Genomic DNA, 21,061 nt, shown 5'->3' on the forward strand with positions numbered 1-21,061 from the left:
GTTTTTAGGAAAAAAGTAAATATGAACCAATAAGTACTGATAGGAAAGAATACTCCAGTCATCAAAAAGATATATAGCTGCCACCAAGCCAAATACGTTTAGCATACTTGCCCTGTGCAGATTTTAAGTCTTCATAGGATGTACAGATTTTGAGTCTCAAGATTTTAATTCCATCATGACATTGCAAAAGCATTGTAACTCTTAGCAGATAGTTGTTGTTTCAACAGTAAATTTATGAATAATGTCAATGAAGAAAATAGTTTGTAGTAAAAAATACTTAATATTTAATCAGAAAAACACTTGAAACTAAAATCCCAGAAACTAAAACAGCGCCAAAAGTTTTTGTGGTGTGATGTTCCAAGGCATGAATCAGAACTGCAGAATTAAAGTTTATTGTCACAAAAGCAGGCTTGGAGATCTTAGGGTTACAACATACTCTTGGCTAATAAGATTGCACACATACCCTGCATATACTCTTGTTCCTCCATCCAAGAGTGGGTTTCAGCCCTAAGAAAAATAAATAAAACACTCCAAATCTGCTACGGAATGCATAGATGTGCCACGAACAGTCTCAGGCAAACACCTGAGGGAAAGCAGCCATCCCCATTATTCCTTAGGAAGCACATCAAGATAGATAGCTGTCACACTGAAAGAAAATGGAGATTCTTTTCTATCAAAAGACTTCATCACATTTAAGATACGGTTTAGATTATGGAAGAACTTTTGGCAATAACCATGAAGAAAAATAGTTTTATTCATCTTGATTACTGTCTGGAATTCTTCCATTATGTAAACAATAGCTCATAGGTATTCAGGCATCCAATGCTTCCACACAGCTTTGAGAGCAGACAGCAACTGACTCTGCTGAGTGTAAAATCATCATATAAATGTCTTGATAGTTATTATTCTAAGAAGCACATTGCCTCTGTCTTTGCCTGCATAGACTACAAATTGTGTGAAAAGTACTGAAAGAGCCTGAGAAGTCGCTGGGGAGGGGTGCATGCAAATTTATTGAAGCTATTTTGAATCAGTGAACAAGCAGTTGGGCTAATCCTAGAGATGTGCTTGTTATTCTAAACTGTTGCAAATGTCCTCTTAAGACATCACTAAGAATTTAACTTTGTGTTTAGATAGCATTGCACACATTAAAATATCACACAAAATTAGCAATAGTCTGTATACCCTATGCAATTTTGACTGGCTTCAATTTAAACCAGGTGGGGCTTGCTGAAACACATTTCTGGGCCATAACAGGGTACTTTTAAGTACTTGCTTTCAGTGAGAAACTGTTCTTTCTTTGTTTGGACATCGTATTTAGCCAGTTTTTAATATTTACTCTGAAAAAACAGAAGAATCAATTCGTGACATGAAAAAAGGCAATTTCATCCCCAGGTAAATTTTTCCAACAGCCCATAAGATTGGGATGACAACATTCTAACATTTCACTAATAATTAGTCATCATGTCTCAGCAGAACATAATATAATAAACCCTAGCACTTTTGTTCGCATTTTTTTCTTTTTTTGACATCATGTACTTTAGATTGCCTTTTTATATCAGATATTATTGGGTTTTTTTCCTTCCAGATGCTCAGAGGTTAGGAAAGGATTTTGTTTCTTTTGATTCCTCTCCCGGGAAAATAATCTACCAGCTTGTTAGTTTCCTCAGTACTCCCTATGTAACAAAAAGAGGCACCTATGGAAGGCCTCATTTTCTTTTCTTAGCTCTGCTCCAAAGACCCTGTGAGCATCTGCAACTTCTCTTAATTTTCTTGGGTATCGCAGGTGTTCAACAGCTCTAAGAATTGAATGTACTGGGACCAAAGAAATGTGAGAAGTTCATTCTGGATCCATAGAGCTAATAAGGACTCTGAGTCCTAAAATAGACAGCAGTGAACTTACACCACCGAAAAAAAAGTATTTCTTCCAAGTGGACACATCAAGAAAGATGTGACTTGTTAAAAAAATACTTCTCTTTTCTTGAACAGCCATGTTCACAAGCTCTCATATTTTGCCGACTGAAACAGAATGAGATTTATTCCCACTCACATCTGATTCTCAGTCTGATTCCCATAGCTATTACTATCACTATTCAATTAATATAAAAATGTTTTCTGTTCTTTTCATCTTCTGCCCACCAAAGTTGAATTCTCCCCTTTTCTTAACACTGTATTTTATTATTTATTTGTTGTCCTTTTTTTTTTTCTTTTTCTGTGCACTGGTAGTTAATTATGTTTAATATGCTGGAAAATTCTAATAAAAGTACCAAGACTTAGAATAGAAACTTTTATCTTTTTTTTAATTGATGGAAAATGTGCAAGCTTAATTAGGCAAGCCATTGAGATAAATGCCTCAACAAATAAATTTCCCACTCACGAATGCAGTACAGCCAACAAGAAAGTGCCCAGCAAGTTTCAATTCACTTGGGTACCAAAGTATTTATACCCAACACATTTGGGTCAGATAATAGCATTCTGATAAAACCCAAGGATTACAGAGTGAACCTCAGCAGGGCAGCTGGCTCTTAAGCACTGGGAAATCTCTCACTGGATTAGAGCACACACATATTTTCTTTCAGAGTGACAGGCGAACCAGTCCATGACAGGAACACGCCTGAAGGAAAACGGGGTTAATACGAAACTGCTCTTTGCAGGTAGTTACTATCTAGGCTCTTCTAGGTTGCTCTATAAATAAGCTGGTCCCAACGACTTGGAGAACAGGGAAGCACAAAGATCCTATTTAGTCTACGAACCTCTTGTTTGCAGCACAGGTTATTTTTCTGTTTAGACTATGCACCATCTGAAACCAGAAAAGAAAAAGGCGAGGCCAGTCTGAGACCGCTGATGCCAGCCACTGGTAAAAACTGAGAAAGTATGATCTTGTGATTAGAAACATCAAGAGAAAAGGTATTGATACATAGTAAAGGGCTCAAAAAGAAGAAACATAAAAATTATTTTAAAATAATAATCACATAATAGGGGTCATAACTTTTATAATAAAACCAGATGGTCAACATTGTTTAATAACTGACATAACAAAGCAATGGTATTTATAAAGGAGATACAACTCACTATTTATTTCTCATTATTCAAAAAGGCATGGCATTTTTTACTTTTGCAGCTGAAAAGCAAACAGTCAGTGTACTTGAGGAATCAATTAAAAATAACAGAATAAAAATGAGGAAACAGCAGTATCAGTTCAGAGCTTTCAACCTATCTGCAATTTGCTTCCACTTAAAAACATGACTGTTTCTTCAGAGCAATAACTGCATAGCATCTGGGGGATTTCACGGGATCAAATAACTTCACAAGTCCAGACCAGGCAATGTTGTCCTGTAAAATGATATATGATGGAAGTACATAAAAATGTGTTTGACCTAAAAGCTAAGATACGGTAATAGGTCCACATTTTGAAATATGAAATTGAAAAAAAAAATCCCTAATGTAAAGCAGGAAAAACACTTCTCTAACAAAAAAATCACAGAATGCTTGTTGTGAAATAAAAGACACCCACACCAGAACATATTTTGAAGTCATTAAATTATTTCTGGCACTATCAAATGATAGCTTACCACCCTCTTTATCAGTAAAGCTTTTTTTCAGTTGAACTAGAGCAAAGAAATTAAGGATCAAGTCCCATCCATTTTACGCAACACATTCTACTACTGAAGCTAATTAACTGACTTTTCAAATGAATCAGGTCAGCTGGATCTGGTCTTCATGTTGCATGTGGCTTTTATCATTTCTATTTTTTCTTGCTAAGCACATTTTGTGAATCAACCAGTATAAGATTAAATCAATGCTTATATTACATTTGGAAAAGGTAAATTAATACTAAATGCAGCAAGCCTGATCGCCTGTCTTGGAAATCATCTTGGAAATCAGATCTCTATGTGGTTTATAACTGGTTGGCATTTGAGAAAATACATCATTATTTGAATATTTCAAATTGCCTTTCTGTAAAAATACAAGTCAGAACAAAAGCATACATTTACTACAACTCAGTTGTTCCAAGTGCACTGTGGCAGAGAATAAAGTGAATTTTTACTTATGATAAAATGGAACCGTTAAAATGAAAGGTTTGTGGTGGAAAAACAGTTATTCACATGAACGGGTTTAAAACTTATTTTAAAATTTTATTTTGACCATCGCCCAGAGCAGAAGCTGGAAGACACTACCATTTCCTCCTAGTGAATTATTATTTGTCAAAAAAATGTTTACTAGTGCAGAGAAAGTATGGCTGCTGCTTCTGTGTTAATCAGGCCAAGCTCAATATCAGCATTAGAAGAAACATTGTAATATCAATAATTATGGAGTAAATATGGTAGCATTTGATTATTATATCCCAGATCTATACTTGTAAAACATATCCAGGTTGTACGTTAGTCAAATGTACCTCAGATGACCCATACAGTTGGAAAAAGTGCACCCTCTCTCATCATTGATCTTAATTAAGAAACAATTAAAAAAATCATGAATATTTTGGACCTAATTCAAAATTTCTTGAGTCATATGTGCTAAAACATATTCATTGGGAGCTCTAGCATGTGCAGCACAATGTTTGTTTAGCATTTCCAATATTCTTTTTAATTATTAAATATCTCAATATGTTGTATAAAATGAGATTGGTTGCATATTTAATTAATTTATTTTTACTGTCTATTGACTAGTAATTACCACACAATTAAAAGAACATAAACTTTACTGTTGCTGCGTTGCTGAAAATAAAAACATCTGCTGGGCATATGTTTACACTAAATGGAATGAATGCTTATACTTTTGCAAATATGATGAGAATAACAATTCCGCAACAGAGACTTTTGGTCTGCAAAGTAATAAATTGGCTGAAATAGTCTCATTTCACTGATGTAGCCTTTAGGTATCATAAAATATAATGCAAAAATACCTGCTCCTTGAGGTAGCAAAGACGATCCAGAAGTATCAAAACTTCTATGCAGGGAGCCAGAACAACCTTCAGCTGAAAGAAAGATTAGATACTATAATGATTTTGGGAAAGACAGCCAATACACTTCCAAATGGCTACACTTCCACAAAACAATTCCAGGAAGGTCAATCATTTGCTAGTGCTTCTGTTGTACAAATGTCACCTTGCCAGTTTTCCCTGTGGGATGGACATCTTCAAAACAGATTATATTAAAGATCAAAAATACATGGAATGCCATAAAGCCAGGAAACTATGTTATTTATTTGGTCCAACAAGAAAATGATATTATATGAAGCAGAACAAGTTTAAAGAGGGAAATAATGAATTTTAATAAAAAAAAAATTTTATGAAATAACTGTGTGGAGACCAGTCTAGGTTTAAAAGGAGACTGACATTTCATTTTCCAGGGTAATAGTCCCTCTTGAAAAAGAATCTTCCACGTGTTTGCTTTATTATTTTACTGACACCTAATATAGTTTTGGAATAGGATACGCTCCAAAGTTTGGAAGGTGGAGCTGCTTTGTTTTTGTGATTGCATACCACAGTGTAAGACAGTCCACCTCCACATAAAACTTAACAGGACTTTGTTCTAGACTAGCACATACATACGAGGTAATACTATTAATCCTATAACTTTTACCATATTAAATGCTTCAAGCTCATTCATTCTGTGCTTGTATTTTTCATAGTAATCCATTATACAGCTGTCTGGGATCTGCAAGGAATATAAAAAAAAAAAATCAGAGTCATTCTAGTTACATTTTCAAGAGAACTTTAAAATGAAATATTTTTTTTCCTAATTGAGAGTCACACTACAAAATCAAATTTGTGTTTTGTTTTTGAAATTAGCACTTTCCTAAGGTTTATAATAATTTTCCAATATCGGTTTCTTAGTTCTCATTTACAATAACTGTTCTTCAGAGAGCATTTTGCACTGACATGAAATACTGGATTCATTCATTATTCTGAAAGCTCCAGCCATTCTTAAATGAGTATTACACAGTAAAGTGGAGATAACATTCTCATTTCTTTTGCCATATATCTTATCCTCTCCTCACCCCCGTCCCCAAGAGATTTATTTAAAGAGCTGAGGAGCGGATTCTGGTGTGAGAGTTACAGGCTTCAGTCAGGAATTTCAGATGATATTTCACATTACAAAACCTGCTGTCAGATTCTGGAAATAATACTTCGTTTCTTTGTGCCTCAAGTTACCCATCTTTAAACCAAAACTTTTTTCTGTCTACTTTGCACTACTCCATGTTCCCCTCTTCCCAATCACCTGATGCAACATTGCCAGCACTGCCACTGATTGCAAATGCTGTGATCTGGGGTTAAATCTGATACAGAGGCAGCCCAAGAACCTTTCTCTTTTCAGCCCTTAGCGGCCACTGCCCCACCACAGGTAGCCAGAGCTATGGCCATACCTGTTCTTCACAAAGTATGTTCTCTACAAGGCAGCCCGACCACAGCATTTTCCAGTTTTTAAAGGTCATGATGTCTCTACTCTTCTGCTGTCCACAGTCCTGGATGCTAAAGCAGATGGTTGAGCTGGGCACTTAAGAAACCTGCCAGAGGAGTGGGAACTAGGTTTGCAATATTACTGGTGATGGAGGCTTCTGGAAAGAGCAGTGCTGGAAGAGTCTGATGTATTTCTGCAGTATTGGGAGTTTGCAGTACAGCTACTCTGTTATGGATATGGAAAGAGCCAGTCCACCACTTAGCAGAAAAGTAATGGTATTGACAGAAGACTAGGAAAGCTGAAGTGTTTAATACATTTTTGCATACTTTTATTAGAAGAATCATCTGAGAGCAGGTGGGTAATCCAGTTTCAAAGAAGCAAAATCTCACCCTAAAATAGGAAAACAAACTAGAAAACGTTTCCATAAATTATAAGTTTTCAAATCAGGTATGTATTATGAACTTCATCCAAAGACAGCCAAAAAGGGCATGAAGTGACCTGAGAACTATTAATCATTGTCACTGAAAAGTTCTCAAAGATGGTATGTCAGATGGCTAGTAGATGTATGTCATTTATTATAGAGCAGTCAGTTCAAATTCAATGCACTGGAAAAAACTGAACAAATAAAGAATACAAAAGCACTAAAAGATAAGCGGACAAGTAATAGCCAATATGAATTTGCCAAGAACAAATCACAGGTCAGTCTACTTTGTTTGTAAGGAGGGTGAAAGGATTTGCAACAGCAAAAAACAACTGCTTGTCATATATTTTGATTTCAGCAAGATTTTTGACACCATTTCACATAACAATTTCAGAAGCAAATTTAAGAAACAAGGTTTAGATTGAAGTATCATAAAGTGGGTGAAAACTGAATGACCATAATCAGAGAGTACTTATTAATGAGCCTTTGAACAACTGAAAAGACGTGCTGACTGGAAGTCCATTACAAAATGCAGCGTTTCCATTAAGAACTCAGATGACAGGGCAGAAACCACATTACCTAAGTCTGCAAATGTGCAACAGGAAGGCATCGCTGGAACTTAAAATAATTTTCAGAAATTGGAGCATGGCTTAGAAAAGAAGTCTGAAATGCTGTGCAGAAAAGCAGAAGGGACTACACTCAGGCAGAAATGATCAGCTGTTCAGGATGGGGAACACCAAATGACGGTCTGGGAGATCAAGCAAATCACAATATGAGTGAGAGTCACAGTTGTGCTACTGCAAAAAGGAAAAAAAATCACCACTCTGCGACGTGTACGGGAGAGCAGCTGCAAAGCGCAGGAAGCAATCCCTCAACTCTGCTGGGCAGTGGTGAAGCTCTCACTGGGACACTGCATCCATTTTGGGGCATCAGATTTCAAAGAAATGAACTGTCTGAAACAGCCCTGAGAGAGAAAGATCGGAGATCTAGAAAACATGACCTATGAAGTAAGACTGAGAGAAGTGGAAGGGATTAGGCTAAATTAGGGAAAACTGAGAGTGGGCATAATAACAGTTTTTACATGGCGATTGCCAAGAAGCAGGGAACAATTTGTTCACTGTGTCTATGGTGGATAGGATAAAAACTCCTTGCAGCAAAAAAAAATCAGCCAAAAACTTGAAGGAACTTTCTCTATTTGAGGTTAATTAAGGACTAGGGAGGTTTTTAGTCTCCATCACAAGCAGCTTTAAAAAGGTTTGTCAAATATTTTTCAGGAATGATAGAAAATTCTCACTCTGTCTTAAAACGAGGGGATGGGTTAGAAAAAATTTTGTAGTCTTTCAGTCATGTTTTTTTAAATTTAGAAAGTACTTTTTCACAACTACAGAGGCAAGGTTGAGTAGCTGATCTGGCAGCACTAATGTGGACTAACAGGATTTTCTTGGTCTTGTTGCTATTTTATTTTCAGTAAAGCTGTGTAAATATCTGAGGGTTTCTTTTTTTTTTTCTTTTCCCCTCTAAAGAGTGAAACCAACTAAAATATATCAGTCATGAGATAAACAAAATAGTTTATTTAACTTCTGCCCTATAAGCTTTTCGTTTCAACTGAGAATTAAAAGGGTTTTAGTATAATGGGTTTTCGAAATTACAGGCTATTTGGAATTAAAATACAAAGACCTGTATTTGTAAAAATGCCATCATGAAACCTTTCTGCTTTTGCCTCTTTTATGTTTTTCATTATTCAACATGAAGCATTCAAATTAAAAGCAAACAAGCTGTGAAATGTGGCAAATAAAAAGCTGGGTCAAAAATGTCTCTTGGATGTTGCCATACTCGAGTACTGAGCCTTTTGCACTCTGTCCTTGCTTAATACACATTCCGACTGAATGCATTCTGCTGTCATGGATCGATTAGGCAGAATTCCAAACTGTGCCTCGGTTAAAAGTTTGGTGGGGGAACCAATTCAATGCAACAGCCCAGCTGGAAAACAGAGGAAGTGTTCACCAAAAAGCATTGATAGAAAAGGTCATGAAAAGGGTAACTGGTAGCTAGCTACGTGGTCAATTTACTGGACAAAGACTAAAACCTAGATAACACTGGCTTTGTCTGAAACTGCAGCAGCTTCGGTTCTTTAAAGGTACACAACACAATCTTCAGCTGTCCTTCCCAGGTGAGGCAGGAGTGGATTATTGTTTGTTTTCAAGAACATGCAAAGTAAGTGCCATTTAGCCACTGGAGTTGTCCCTGCAATTGTTCTCTATGCAGGGTTGCCACACATCTCTATACCCCAAAAAACCTCTTTAAATACATGCACTGAACTTTATTCTTCCTTTATGATGTTGATACTATGAACTTATGGTCTGAGTGAAAATGCACGAAAAAAACCCAAATACATATATCAGGCACTTGTCTTAACAATGGTTCTGCACTCAAAGATCTAGTTTATGCTACTGATATTTAAATATCCTTCAATACATACAGAGAGGGTTTGGCCAGTATTTCTTTGCTGATTTGGCTACAATGTCTTCTGGTCTTTATCGGGTTGAGAACAAAAGCATCTCCTCTCTTTGCACTGTGATGGTGGTGCATGCCCCCTTCCAAACTCATTTCTTCATGGATTGAGGTGGTTGCTGAGGGGTGACCACATTAATGTTTATAAATATATAAAGGGTGAGTGTCACGAGGATGGAGCCAGGCTCTTCTCGGTGACAACCAATGATAGGACAAGGGGCAATGGGTACAAACTGGAACACAGGAGGTTCCACTTAAATATGAGAAGAAACTTCTTCTCAGTGAGGGTGCCAGAGCACTGGAACAGGCTGCCCAGGGAGGTTGTGGAGTCTTCTTCTCTGAAGACATTCAAAACCTGCCTGGACACCTTCCTATGTAACCTCATCTAGGTGTTCCTGATCTTTCGAGGTCCCTTCCAGTCCCTAATATTCTGAGATTCTGTGATTCTGTGAAATAGAACTGAGACAACCAAGAGGAACTGGTGGACAGCAAGGTCTCCATTGACTTACATATAACCATACCATATGCTGGAGATGGCACTGAAAGTATACCATAGGCCAGACTTATCTGCTGTGAACACTAGGTGACTATCAACAGAGGCCTGAGAGCACATGAGATACTACACACCTGAGCACACTCAGGTTAGACTGTGACCCCACAAACGTGGAGTGAGCATGGGCTGAAAAGAAAACATTAAGGTACAAGGTGTGCAGCAAGTAGTGATACCACACTTAGCATGTCTCCAGAGAGTTTCAGAGTTGTGTCTTTCCCTAGACTACAGTATTTTGACTGAATGGAAGTCTTTTACTGTCCAGTGCTGCACATGCCCTACAGAGGACAGACAGAGCCCAAGGATGCTGTTCCACGTCTGTTTAAACAGATATAATTCCTCTTTGCTGCCTCAAAGGGACTGATTTGCCCTGCACTGACCACACGTTTCCATGTTTCCTCTCTCTTCTGGTACCATCATTATCCTGAACATTAGCAAGAGTACAAGAAATCAGCAGGGCAACCCTTTTAGCAGAGCAGTGTCTTTGATCAGTTCAAAACACTTGGGAGACCATACCATGCAGCAACTTCATACAATTTTCCCATGACTAAGGTAGTTAAAAATAATGTAATGTAATGTAATATAGTGTAAAAGAATGTAAAACAGATAATGGAATTACTGAGAAACTTAAGTTTATTTAGAACTTTGTGTAAAATGCATTTCAATTGAATACAATCTATGTTATTTATAATCATATCTAATTGAAATAAAAGTCATTTCTCTTAAGATTCTTTGTCAGACTAAAATGTTACACTACCATAATTGGGGTAGTATTTTGCTTGTTTGAAAAACAATTATACTTGAAAACAGTATTATGCACATACACTTTGTAGGCTGTATTACAACTGTTACCTGTGCCTTCATTCAGTTTTTCCCTAACTAACAAATGAACCAGGAAATCTGTGAGCTGAAATTCCTTCTATTCAAGAAAACGGTTGAGAAAGTCAACTCTTCAACAATTGTAAAATACATTAAGTGTGTAAATTCATTTAGTGCCTTCATTTTTTGACTGTTTAGACTCAGTTAATTGCCATGTTAGAATTCATGGGAAAGTGGAGAGTATTGTTTTGGCTTTGGCTCCGTGTTTGCCCAACAGCTGTACACAATAAAAAGCATCAAAATCAGAAATAATCTTAGCAAAGACCAAAGAGTTTGAGGCATTCACTGTCAATTAAAGATATAAACATTGAATTTGGTGCAGGGTAGACATTACGATTATAAGAAATCTCAGGTTAAAAGTCCCTCTCAAAATTCTCCTTTTTAGTTCCCAGTATAGTTGTATATATTCAGGTTAGTTCCTGTGCTAACATATTATACAATTCCACTACTGACAGTTCTCCAGTCTTAAGCGTTTTTTCAACACTTTTTAAAACACCAATAAAATTAAGCCACACAGTAAGACTCTTTCTCTTAGTTCCCTTTATCTGCAAACTGCGTTTTAGGACACTCCACTAGTGATTGCTGAGGAGACGTTACAAGTCAAGGGACACTCACTGGTAACCTAAAAGGAGCACATCCACCTTTACCCAATGTCCTCTGTCTTATTGAAATAAGTCGTTGTAAAGAATTGTCCTCTATGAAACACTGACCAAAATGATATCTGCATTTTTTCCTCATTCAGCACATTAATCATTGGTTAACGTTATGACATTATTCAAATTTTCAGGCAAGCGTGGAAACAGAATGCACTACATGATCTGCAGAAGCTCAGGAAGATCCAATGCAGATCCCACAGGACACGTGGCACAATCTTATTGCATCACCAGTTACAAGATGTATCTTTTTCTCTTTCAGTATCACCCCAGGATGACTTCTTATAACAATTGTTGTCTGGGATGATTAAAGTAGTGAGGGTTGTAACACATTAAGTCAAAGTGGGCATGTTATTAACTTCATAATAGAACACAGTGCAATGATGCTCTTGAAAGACACTGATAAATGGCAAAGAAGGGGGAAGGTGCTCTTAAATATTTTGTCATAGCAAAAGAGCCAGTCAGACTCTTTTCACAGTAGCAACAGTGTTGTCTACCTTAATAATATTTCACTTCCAAGAAAGTAGCTTCTTTCAATGCAATTTAGCTGACAGAAATGGAAAAAAAAAAAAAAAGGACTATCACAAAAGCCACCAAGTTCTCAGAAAACATTCTGGTGACACTCAGGATTCTTTCAAGAAATCTATTTGAAAAGAAAATTGGTTTAGCCCACTGGTATCTCAAATAGCACACCACACTAAAACTTAAGTTATGAATTTGCCAGTAGTAATCCTCTAGTTAAGACTCAATTTTCAGAAACTGAGAAACATTACAGATGAGAAATCAATAACATATTAAGCCACTGAATTTAGGAAGCTAAATAAATCCAGTTAGTTAAAGAGTTCCTATTGGGGCAGAAATTAAGCTTAGAAATTTTTCACTCAACTAATCCTTTGGGATTAGAGAATGCCACGCTGCTTTGGTCAAAATCTTGTAAGGTCAGTAAATCAGAAATTCATACGAAAAACTAGTTTTGCCTACAAAAATTTAAACAAATTATCATATTAAAGGTAGAAGATGTAAAGATCAGTCTACCACTTTAGAATGTTCTCACGTGACTGTGGAAACCTTATTAAGCATTTTCTAGGAAGGATGGAACTGCCTAAACACCTCATTTTAAAAAAGTGAATCTTTCTAAATACTGTAATGCAACTTATCCTGACAAGCTCCATAAGGACAGAAGCTTTTTATCTCGGCCCAGGCTCACCTGCTCATTTAATTAGATCATCGCTTGCCAATGATGCGTACAGAGCACTGTGTCTCAATTGTATGGTTTAAAATTGTGAAAAAACATGTGAAACATTCTGTTCAACATATTTTAACATAGCTGTGTTCAATGAATCAGAAGAACATTAGAACATCTGAAGCACAGCTGGTGTAGGACCAGACTAGGAAATAAATGTGATAAATTGCACATGGTTTTGTACGAGACGCATAGATTTGGAAATGGGAAGGAATCTCCTCAAAGCCTACTCACCATTACATGAGTAGAACATGATTAGGGACTAAAACCAGGACAGCTCATGACACGGGTCGGACTGAGAGCCAACATGGAGGGACAGGGCTTCCACTTGCATGTTCCTCAGAGGGACTACAAAGTTTGTACAGGCTTCTCAGATGGCTCCTGGTTTCGTCTGGAAAGGGGGAAAATATGATCTCAGGGATAGATCCCAAGAAACTCAAGAGGTGTTTCCAAATATTTTTCCAGCCACTGACTGAAGTTATCTGAAATGTACTTTTACCACTTCATTTTCACAAAGGATTTATGGAATCAGGACACCTCAGTCTCTTAGCAGAAGTCCTTGAAAGTCTCATCTTTAAGCTCTTGGCTCCACAGTGCTTTAACTGACTTGCTTCCATCTAATACTGTAGGAATCTGAACAAAGCAAATTGGAACTATTTTTGTATTAATTTTAAAAAGAGCAGTATTATCACATAAATGAATGCAAGAAAGCACAGCATAATTTATGTCTGCTGAAAATTTATTCAGGACTGAGCTCAATAAATTAAATATAGATTTAGCTAACGTGAATAACTGCTTCATCATAAAATAAGAGAAGGCATCTCCTTAATCTATGTTCACTCTGACATCTGAGCAATTATAAAAAAGAAACATACTAAAACTGCAGTTTGAAAACAGTGATAAATCATTGAAACCTGTAATACAACCATAGTTATGCTCCAAGTGTAAAACCGGTTATTTTTTAAATTAATAAAGCCTTATTTTATTTAAAAAACAGAATAACTTTTTTTTTTTAATTGTCTTAAAAAACTCCGGCTTTACTTTTTACTTGATAGTTACAGCACTGAGGGATCACTCAGCTCAGTTACTTAGTTATCAGGCTTTACATGTATGCTAATGCTATTGGTAGGCATTTCTATCACCAAGATGAAAGCAAAAAGTCTCATTTGCATGCTCTTGTGTTTTCTTAAAAAGTATCACTGTTTTAAAAGAACACTACTACTATATGAAACATATATCAACTATTCACACTAACTATACAAAAAGTGTCCAAAGACATAAAAAAAAATAGTCTGACAAAAAATAACCAATCAATGAAAAAAACCCCATATTCTCACACTAATTCTGATTTCAGTATTATCTACCAGCTTTACCACTCAAAATTAAATAGTCTGGAATTTGCGAAAACACGAAGTCAATGTAGCAAAGGGAAGTAGTTTAGGAATTCCAGTAAAACTGAGCTAGTAAGCCCAACGCATATCAGTTATCTTTGGATTTATTTGATTATACTAAAAATGCAAGCATAATATAGGAAAAGGATTACTTTATAAATGAATTATAGGTAATATTTTCAGAGATTCTTATAAAATAAGACAAAATTATATAAAATTAATTATTAATTATAAACAAACCTAAAAGTTTTTGTTATTGTAGAGAAAGAAAGCACTAACACACTTCTTTAATTAGATATACTTGTAAATACAAAACCTTTGCAGAATATCCAGGACAATATGACTTATACCTAAATTTAGCTACATAGCTACATCAAGACTTGGAAATATTTTGAGTCGAACATTGATAGACATAATGTATCAAATATCAAAGTTGTTTAAATTACTTATGATGACAAATGAGCTTTTTACAGGACATGAGCTTCTCTTACTCTGTCATTAATGTCAATGCTACTGTGATGGGTACAACGCCTCACGGAAGGGTCCAGTGCCCTTTACTGACCCACCGGTTGAGACCTGACAGCTGCACGTCTTTTTGGGATGCTCTACCTGAAGCACGGGATCAGAAGATGACAAATGGGCAGCAGCTGTTTTTAAGAAGTCTGGTCAGGGTTAAACCAAACAGAGATGGTGGAAACTGAGCATTACCCATCTGTTTATTGTTGCAGATCTCATCTTAGGCTGTTAGATGGGGCACCAGCCAAATAAATGACTTTTTCTTGGGGTGGGGAGGGCCCCAGGAACTTCAGGTTATGTGCAGACTGTTTGAAACTGAAATACACCAGTCATGGGAGACTTAGAAGCTCAGTTAAACAAAACCACGGAAATTTGCAATAACACACTGGCAGGCACAGAAACGTCTCTTTGTGTGTGAAAGCTTAAGGTGACCCTACCTCTGAAATTGCTATCGTATCTCCCCAGCATAAGTCTACATTTGAAAGGGTTAAGTGATTGGTGAAGTATTTTGACTAAGACAAAGTAACTACCTTATATGCTATTAGCCCATAGCAGTAACTATAGTGTGAACATAGCAGGAGATGAAATCAAAGTGACTAATAGCTTTCCTTTGTGGATGTGTCAGGAGCGTTTCCAGCCCTGTATATCTTCCTGCAATCGGAGGTGGCATTAAATAGCATTCTCTCCTTATTCCCAGACTGCAGTTTACACGAATCCTGGCCAGCTCCTCTTTGTCCAACAGCTCCACCCGCTGAGGCTCCCGCTCACTCAGCCACCAGCAGGAATGGACCTGAGCTGAGTCATGGATCACAAAGTTTGTCAGACGCACATCCAGGCCTCAGCCTTCTAAGCACTTTCTCCCTTAAATCACATTAAAGCCAGGTTCTAGGAAAGATCTTTTACTAATCTACCCCAAAAAGCACAGGACACCAGGCAATTTAAGAAAGTTTTTTCCTTAAAGAAATCTATAAATACTTATAAAAGGACTTTTTGCTGTGCAAATGCCATTTGTAGCACTTGTTGTCTTAAGCAGCAAACAAATATGCTCATAAAGAGGTTTCATTTTAAATCCACCTGCAAGGCGGCTACAAACACAGCTGGAACACGTTCTGCTGAAGGGGAAGGAGCGATTGCTCTTGCTGTTTGAGAGAAGCAAGGCTAACAACTGATAAAGTGCCCAGCTTTAGAATGAACAGGGATGAATGCTCCATTCTCTCAAGTGAGAGTCCCACAGTCAAGTTAAATTAGTTAAAACAGTGAACGAAAAGGAAAAGAAATCTTTTCACAGAAACATTTCAGTTAGAAGAGACCCTCAGTCCAACCATAACCTAACTCTAGCACTAAACCATGTCCCTAAGAACCTCGTCTAAACACCTTTCAAACACCTCCAGGGATGGTGACTCCACCATTTCCCTGGGCAGCCTGGTCCAATGCCTGACAACCTTTTCTGTGAATTTTTTTTTCCTAATATCCAACCTAAACCTCCCCTGGTGCAACTTGAGGCCATTTCCTCTTGTCCTATCACTTGCTACTTGGGAGAAGAGAGCGACACTCTCCATGCTACAACCTCCTTTCAGGTAGCGGTAGAGAGCGATCAGGTCTCCCCTCAGCCTCCTTTTCTCCAGGCTGAACAGCCCCAGTTCCCTCAGCTGCTCCTCATCAGACGCTCCAGGCCCCTCACCAGCTTCGTCACTCTCCTCTGCACTCTGTCTAGTACTTCAATGTCCTTCTTATGATGAGGGGCCTAAAACTGAACACAGGAATCAAGGTGGGGCCTCACCAGTGCCGAGTACAGGGGCACAATCACTTCCCTGGTCCTGCTGGCCACACTATTCCTGATACATAGAAATAACTTCTCCCATATCTACTCGACACTGAACACTCTGCCCATGTAACATGGAGTGTATAGGAACAGAGTGAGCTCTGGCAAACAGCCAGGAATAAAATGCTGCCTTGGTGTATATCCACACCGATGACTAAAGCCCTGTGCAGGTATCCACAGCCCACAAAGCAATTCCAGCAGTTCTGAAGCCAGAAGCAATATAACCATACCTGTGAAGCATCAAGCTCACACTAAAAGACCTTCCTCTGCCCTCACAAAATGAGAACATTTTGTCAGACATTCAGCAGTCATGGTGTATGTCTCAGTTTTATTACTGAGATGGAGAGACGTGTGAAAGGAATGATCGTGTACTGAAAGGCAGAAAAACATCATTCATTTGCATCTCAGTGTTTAATCTGGACTTGACAGGCTCTTCCACATTGAAAAGAAACACAATGGAGAAAATTATTTTCCTAAGGTAATAGGAAACTTCAGTCCCTGAACAGTAACTTGTAACAATGAATGGCCCTAGGTGACTGCTAAATGCTATTTTTTGGTAGAAAAACTATTCTATTTTGTCTCACTCTAAGTCACTTCTGATTGAAAATCGTTTCACAAAGGGCCTCGTTCTCATTTCAAATAAGCAAGAATTTATCTTTAATGAAAAACAATAGCAAAAATTAACTTACTGTTTGGATATCTATACCTGATGAGAGTCTTCATCAGCTTTATATTTAGCAAAAGGCATAAATGAGTATGAAGGCAGGTTAGGTGTGTTATGCACTTGCTCTTGTTATCCTGCCTCCACATTTGTCAGGACTGGAAAATGACTGGATTGCACCAGGGTTACCCCTTGATCAGAACAGAGATGTTGGTGTGTATAAAGGAAGCAGCTGTGGAACTCACCATGAACCACGAGTTTGGAAAGATCTTTATGTCCCACAGCCCAGATTCAGCCACAGTGACCAAAACCATCCATGACTTTACCATACATGCCAAGCTACCAAACCCTGACTCCTAAAAACTTAATGCCAGTATCACTCTACTTCTCAGTACATGTATTATCATGCAGAGATTAAACTGTCTTCAATTTTCTCATGAGCATAGTAAAAGACCTGTGACTCAGTTTTCAGACTTACATTTTAAAAAAAAAAATTTTTGCATATGTAATCCAGAGATTTGTATGCAAACATTTTTTTCTTACAGTTCTCTGTTTGTACTACACAGCGTTACTAAGTTTTAGTTGTTTTTTTAACATCACCTAAATAAATTTATGCATGAAGACAATTATTACCTTCTTTTTTTTTGTGAATGACAGGCACATTTTTGACTATTCTGGAAGTATCCTTCATATATGCTTACCCTTGCTTTGTATTCTTCCCAAGGCATCAGTATTTGGCCACTGTCAGAGACAGAGTAGTCATTTGGTCTATGCAGTACAGCTGCTCTTTTGTTCATTTTTAAAAACAGAGCTTGAAAACAAATTCTGCGTAAATTTCTCTTTGATTTTTGTTGTCTTTGAGAGAAAATGTTTAGGCTTCATCACATTTTTAGCTATGTAAGTATATTTTTTTTCTGAAGAGAGGAATTTAACACATTCTCCAATATTGTGTAGATATAGTGCTGACTCTACCATGAAAACTGTGGTGTCAGAACCACTATTGAGGGAGCAGTAACAACATTCCTCTCAGTAGTGTGAAAATAGAAACAGTTTTGTGCTGCTGTAAACTTCAGCATAGCTAGGAAATAAGAAATAATATTGTTTAGATCAGCATAAAATTCAGTCTTCAGTATGCAGCCAGCTGTACATAAAACTAAGGAGGAATATAAGCAAAAATGAGCATTTACTTGAATCGGGTGTTTAGCAACCACACAAATGTGCAGCTTGAAGTACTGTTGACAAATATTTTTCTCTCAGGGCAACTTGCATTTATCCAGACACTTTCTAGCAGAAGGTGGCGTGTCTAAAATCAGACATACTGACACAAATGTTCTATGCTCACTGGTTTTAAAAAGAATGTATAGCTCTTTACCAGCAGAGTTTAGTCAATGATATAGTGAACTGATTATTGCACAAACAGTCCAATTGCTTTTGAGTGATTGTACACATAATGAGGAAGACACCACTTTAGTAGTTACTTTCAGCTGGGGTAAATGCATGATGTTAGTGGCTATTTATCCAGAAAATCAAACGGATAACTCAATTTGCAAACAGAATTAAATATAATCCTTTAAAAATACAGTGAACTTCACACACAAGTATTTTTCCTAATGCTGTCAGCATGATTCCAATGTCATTTGCATTTACATATTTATTTGTTTTTTCATTTTTCTCCTATTTCATGGTTTGCTGTGCCTGGTAAATGTTCAGTGAGATGAGATTTTGACTACAGATTTTAAGCATTGCTTTACTACTACAACATTTGCCTTAAATATTTTACATACTTGCCAGTCCCACTTTTTTATTTGCACTAAACTTTTTAATAATCAGTCTAATATTCTCTAGTGTCTCCATTGTACAACTTCTTCTCACAGACTGGTTGTGATTGTCACACAGTTATGTTCCATGCCTAATGCTTTGTTGCCATCTGTTGACCAATATAGCAGTTGTAGTACTAAGACAAGACACTTAAGAACATAAAAAGTCTCTGGAAGATTTTACGATTGTAAATCTCAATTTTGTTTTCACTTCTTTTTCTCTATCTGGGAAAGTAATCTAAAAATCTTAATATTTATCCTTAACATTTATAAATTAAAAGACAAAGTATTAGGCCTTCAAAGATCTTCAAAGGCTACTTAAGGAGACTGTCTAAAGGCTAAAATAAATTTGAAATACTTTGGGAACTAAATAGTAAGAGAAACATACTGGACAGAATCACCTATCTTGCTCTAATGTTACATTTTTCAGTTTCAAAAGGTGTCCAAAGGGATCAAGTTAATATTGCTACAGAAAAAAATGAAAATAAAGAGGGGTCAAAGTGTTTACTATGTGATTCATTATTCATGGTTTTTTGGATCACTTTCAGTTTAAACATATGTACAGACAAAAAAGTAACATGTTTGTATAGGATAGTATTTCAGCTGGATTTAAAAGGGTTCAAGAGTTACTTTTATCAGGATGTATAGTATCAGCACAGGCAAGAGGTTCTTCATGCCTGCTTCACTTGGCACCTAAAAAGCATATTTACCTCTAAGTGACAGCGTGTATAAAATAGAGTATGTCTACATTTTTTTTTGCCTCAAAGGAGATTTGCAGGATTAACTTCAGAAATACAGGAAAAGCTTAAAAAATTCTGATCATGAGCACCATGTATAAAAAAGGATTGGTTTTATATAAAGTGATTAGAATAAAGTGATTTTAAACCAAAGTATTTTAAATAATTTATACACAGAAATCTATTCCGAAAAAAAAAAGAAAAAAAACAACTTTTATATGTTTGTAATACATAAAAATATGTATGGATTTGCTCTGTCAGTATTAATAAAAATGACAATGCTTTGTATTCATACATCAATACACAAACTAAATAAACTAAGTGGCTTAAACATTGAGTTGTGGTGCTGACTTCAAGAACTTACATGGATATAAGAATTTTATGCAGACTTTATTTAGTGACTCACCTTTGAATCATCCAGTTCCAGCTTTTTCAGAGACTTTCTGACATAGTCTATGAAGGAGGATGATTTGGAGAAAGTTTTTCCAACATGTCGATCACTGCAAATACAACATTGAGATGCAGGCTTTTGTATATCCAACAACAGAAATTTACACTTTTTTTTATTCCCTTTAATTAAATTTTTACTTCAGGAAAAAAAATCAGCTACGACTGCCAAGTTAGCAACAACTTTCCTTTCTCCCTCTTTTACTTAAAACAAACTAGATAATATTTGAAGAAATGTCTAGATACAGCAACTGTACAATTGTACTACGGTTGTAGTACAGTTATTATTTTGCCTAAAAATTGGAGAGTCCAAATTTTCTTTTTAATTTCTCCCTAGTATTTTTATTTCCCTACATGAATGACAAAATTCTTGTTTCCACGGACTGTTTCCGTCTATGCTTCTATAATGCTTCTATAATCTACTATAATGCTGCTGCAATTTATTTACTATCAACCTCTGGACTGAGCAAATGACAAGTTGGAGTAAAATGTCACTTGTGTTTGTTACCTTGCGTTCTTATCCTCACTATTTTTATTTCACTAAGTGATGCCAGAATTTTCCCCTGTTTACAACTCAATGGCCTACTTTTGAAGCCAGCTAAAAATGTGGATTGCTTCAGAAAACATGTTAAAATGATGCATGAAAACTTAAAAAACACATACGAAGACTGAATCCTAACAGGCCACTTACATTTGTTCTCTGTGTTTAAAATATCTTGGAGAAACAAGACGTAAACTTTTTGTTAGTCTGAATTTGCTTTCTTGACTGTGTTTTAACTTAATTCCTCTTCCAGCTGTGCAGTGTAGGAGTCACTTTTTCACTACAGTAGCTGTTTGTGAGTATTCAATTACTTAAGAGGAAATACACTTTCCCCATAGTGAAATACTAAATAGAAATATTGTTGGTAAAAATTTCCCCCCTTTTATTCTCAGTAAAATTCCTCCTTATTTGAACATCAGGATTAACATCTACTGAGGTCAACAGACTTTTCCTCAGTGGCAGCTCTAATAT

At 36.6% G+C, this 21,061-nt stretch overlaps 1 protein-coding gene across 1 annotated transcript in view; it reads right to left on the reverse strand.

Moving 5' to 3' along the window:
• Positions 1-3,038: 3,038 nt before the first annotated feature.
• METTL25 (methyltransferase like 25) overlaps positions 3,039-21,061 on the reverse strand; it is a 65,138-nt gene continuing 47,115 nt past the window's right edge. The window contains exons 9-12 of the mRNA XM_065643097.1: positions 20,009-20,102; positions 5,583-5,657; positions 4,904-4,975; positions 3,039-3,330 (exon numbers count right to left, since the gene is read on the reverse strand). Coding sequence (XP_065499169.1) covers positions 3,232-3,330; positions 4,904-4,975; positions 5,583-5,657; positions 20,009-20,102 — 340 coding nt within the window. The 3' untranslated portion in view covers positions 3,039-3,231. The remainder of the gene's footprint in view (positions 3,331-4,903; positions 4,976-5,582; positions 5,658-20,008; positions 20,103-21,061) is intronic.

The sequence above is a fragment of the Caloenas nicobarica genome, chromosome 1, assembly GCF_036013445.1.
Source record: "Caloenas nicobarica isolate bCalNic1 chromosome 1, bCalNic1.hap1, whole genome shotgun sequence".
Classification (NCBI taxonomy): Eukaryota; Metazoa; Chordata; class Aves; order Columbiformes; family Columbidae; genus Caloenas; species Caloenas nicobarica.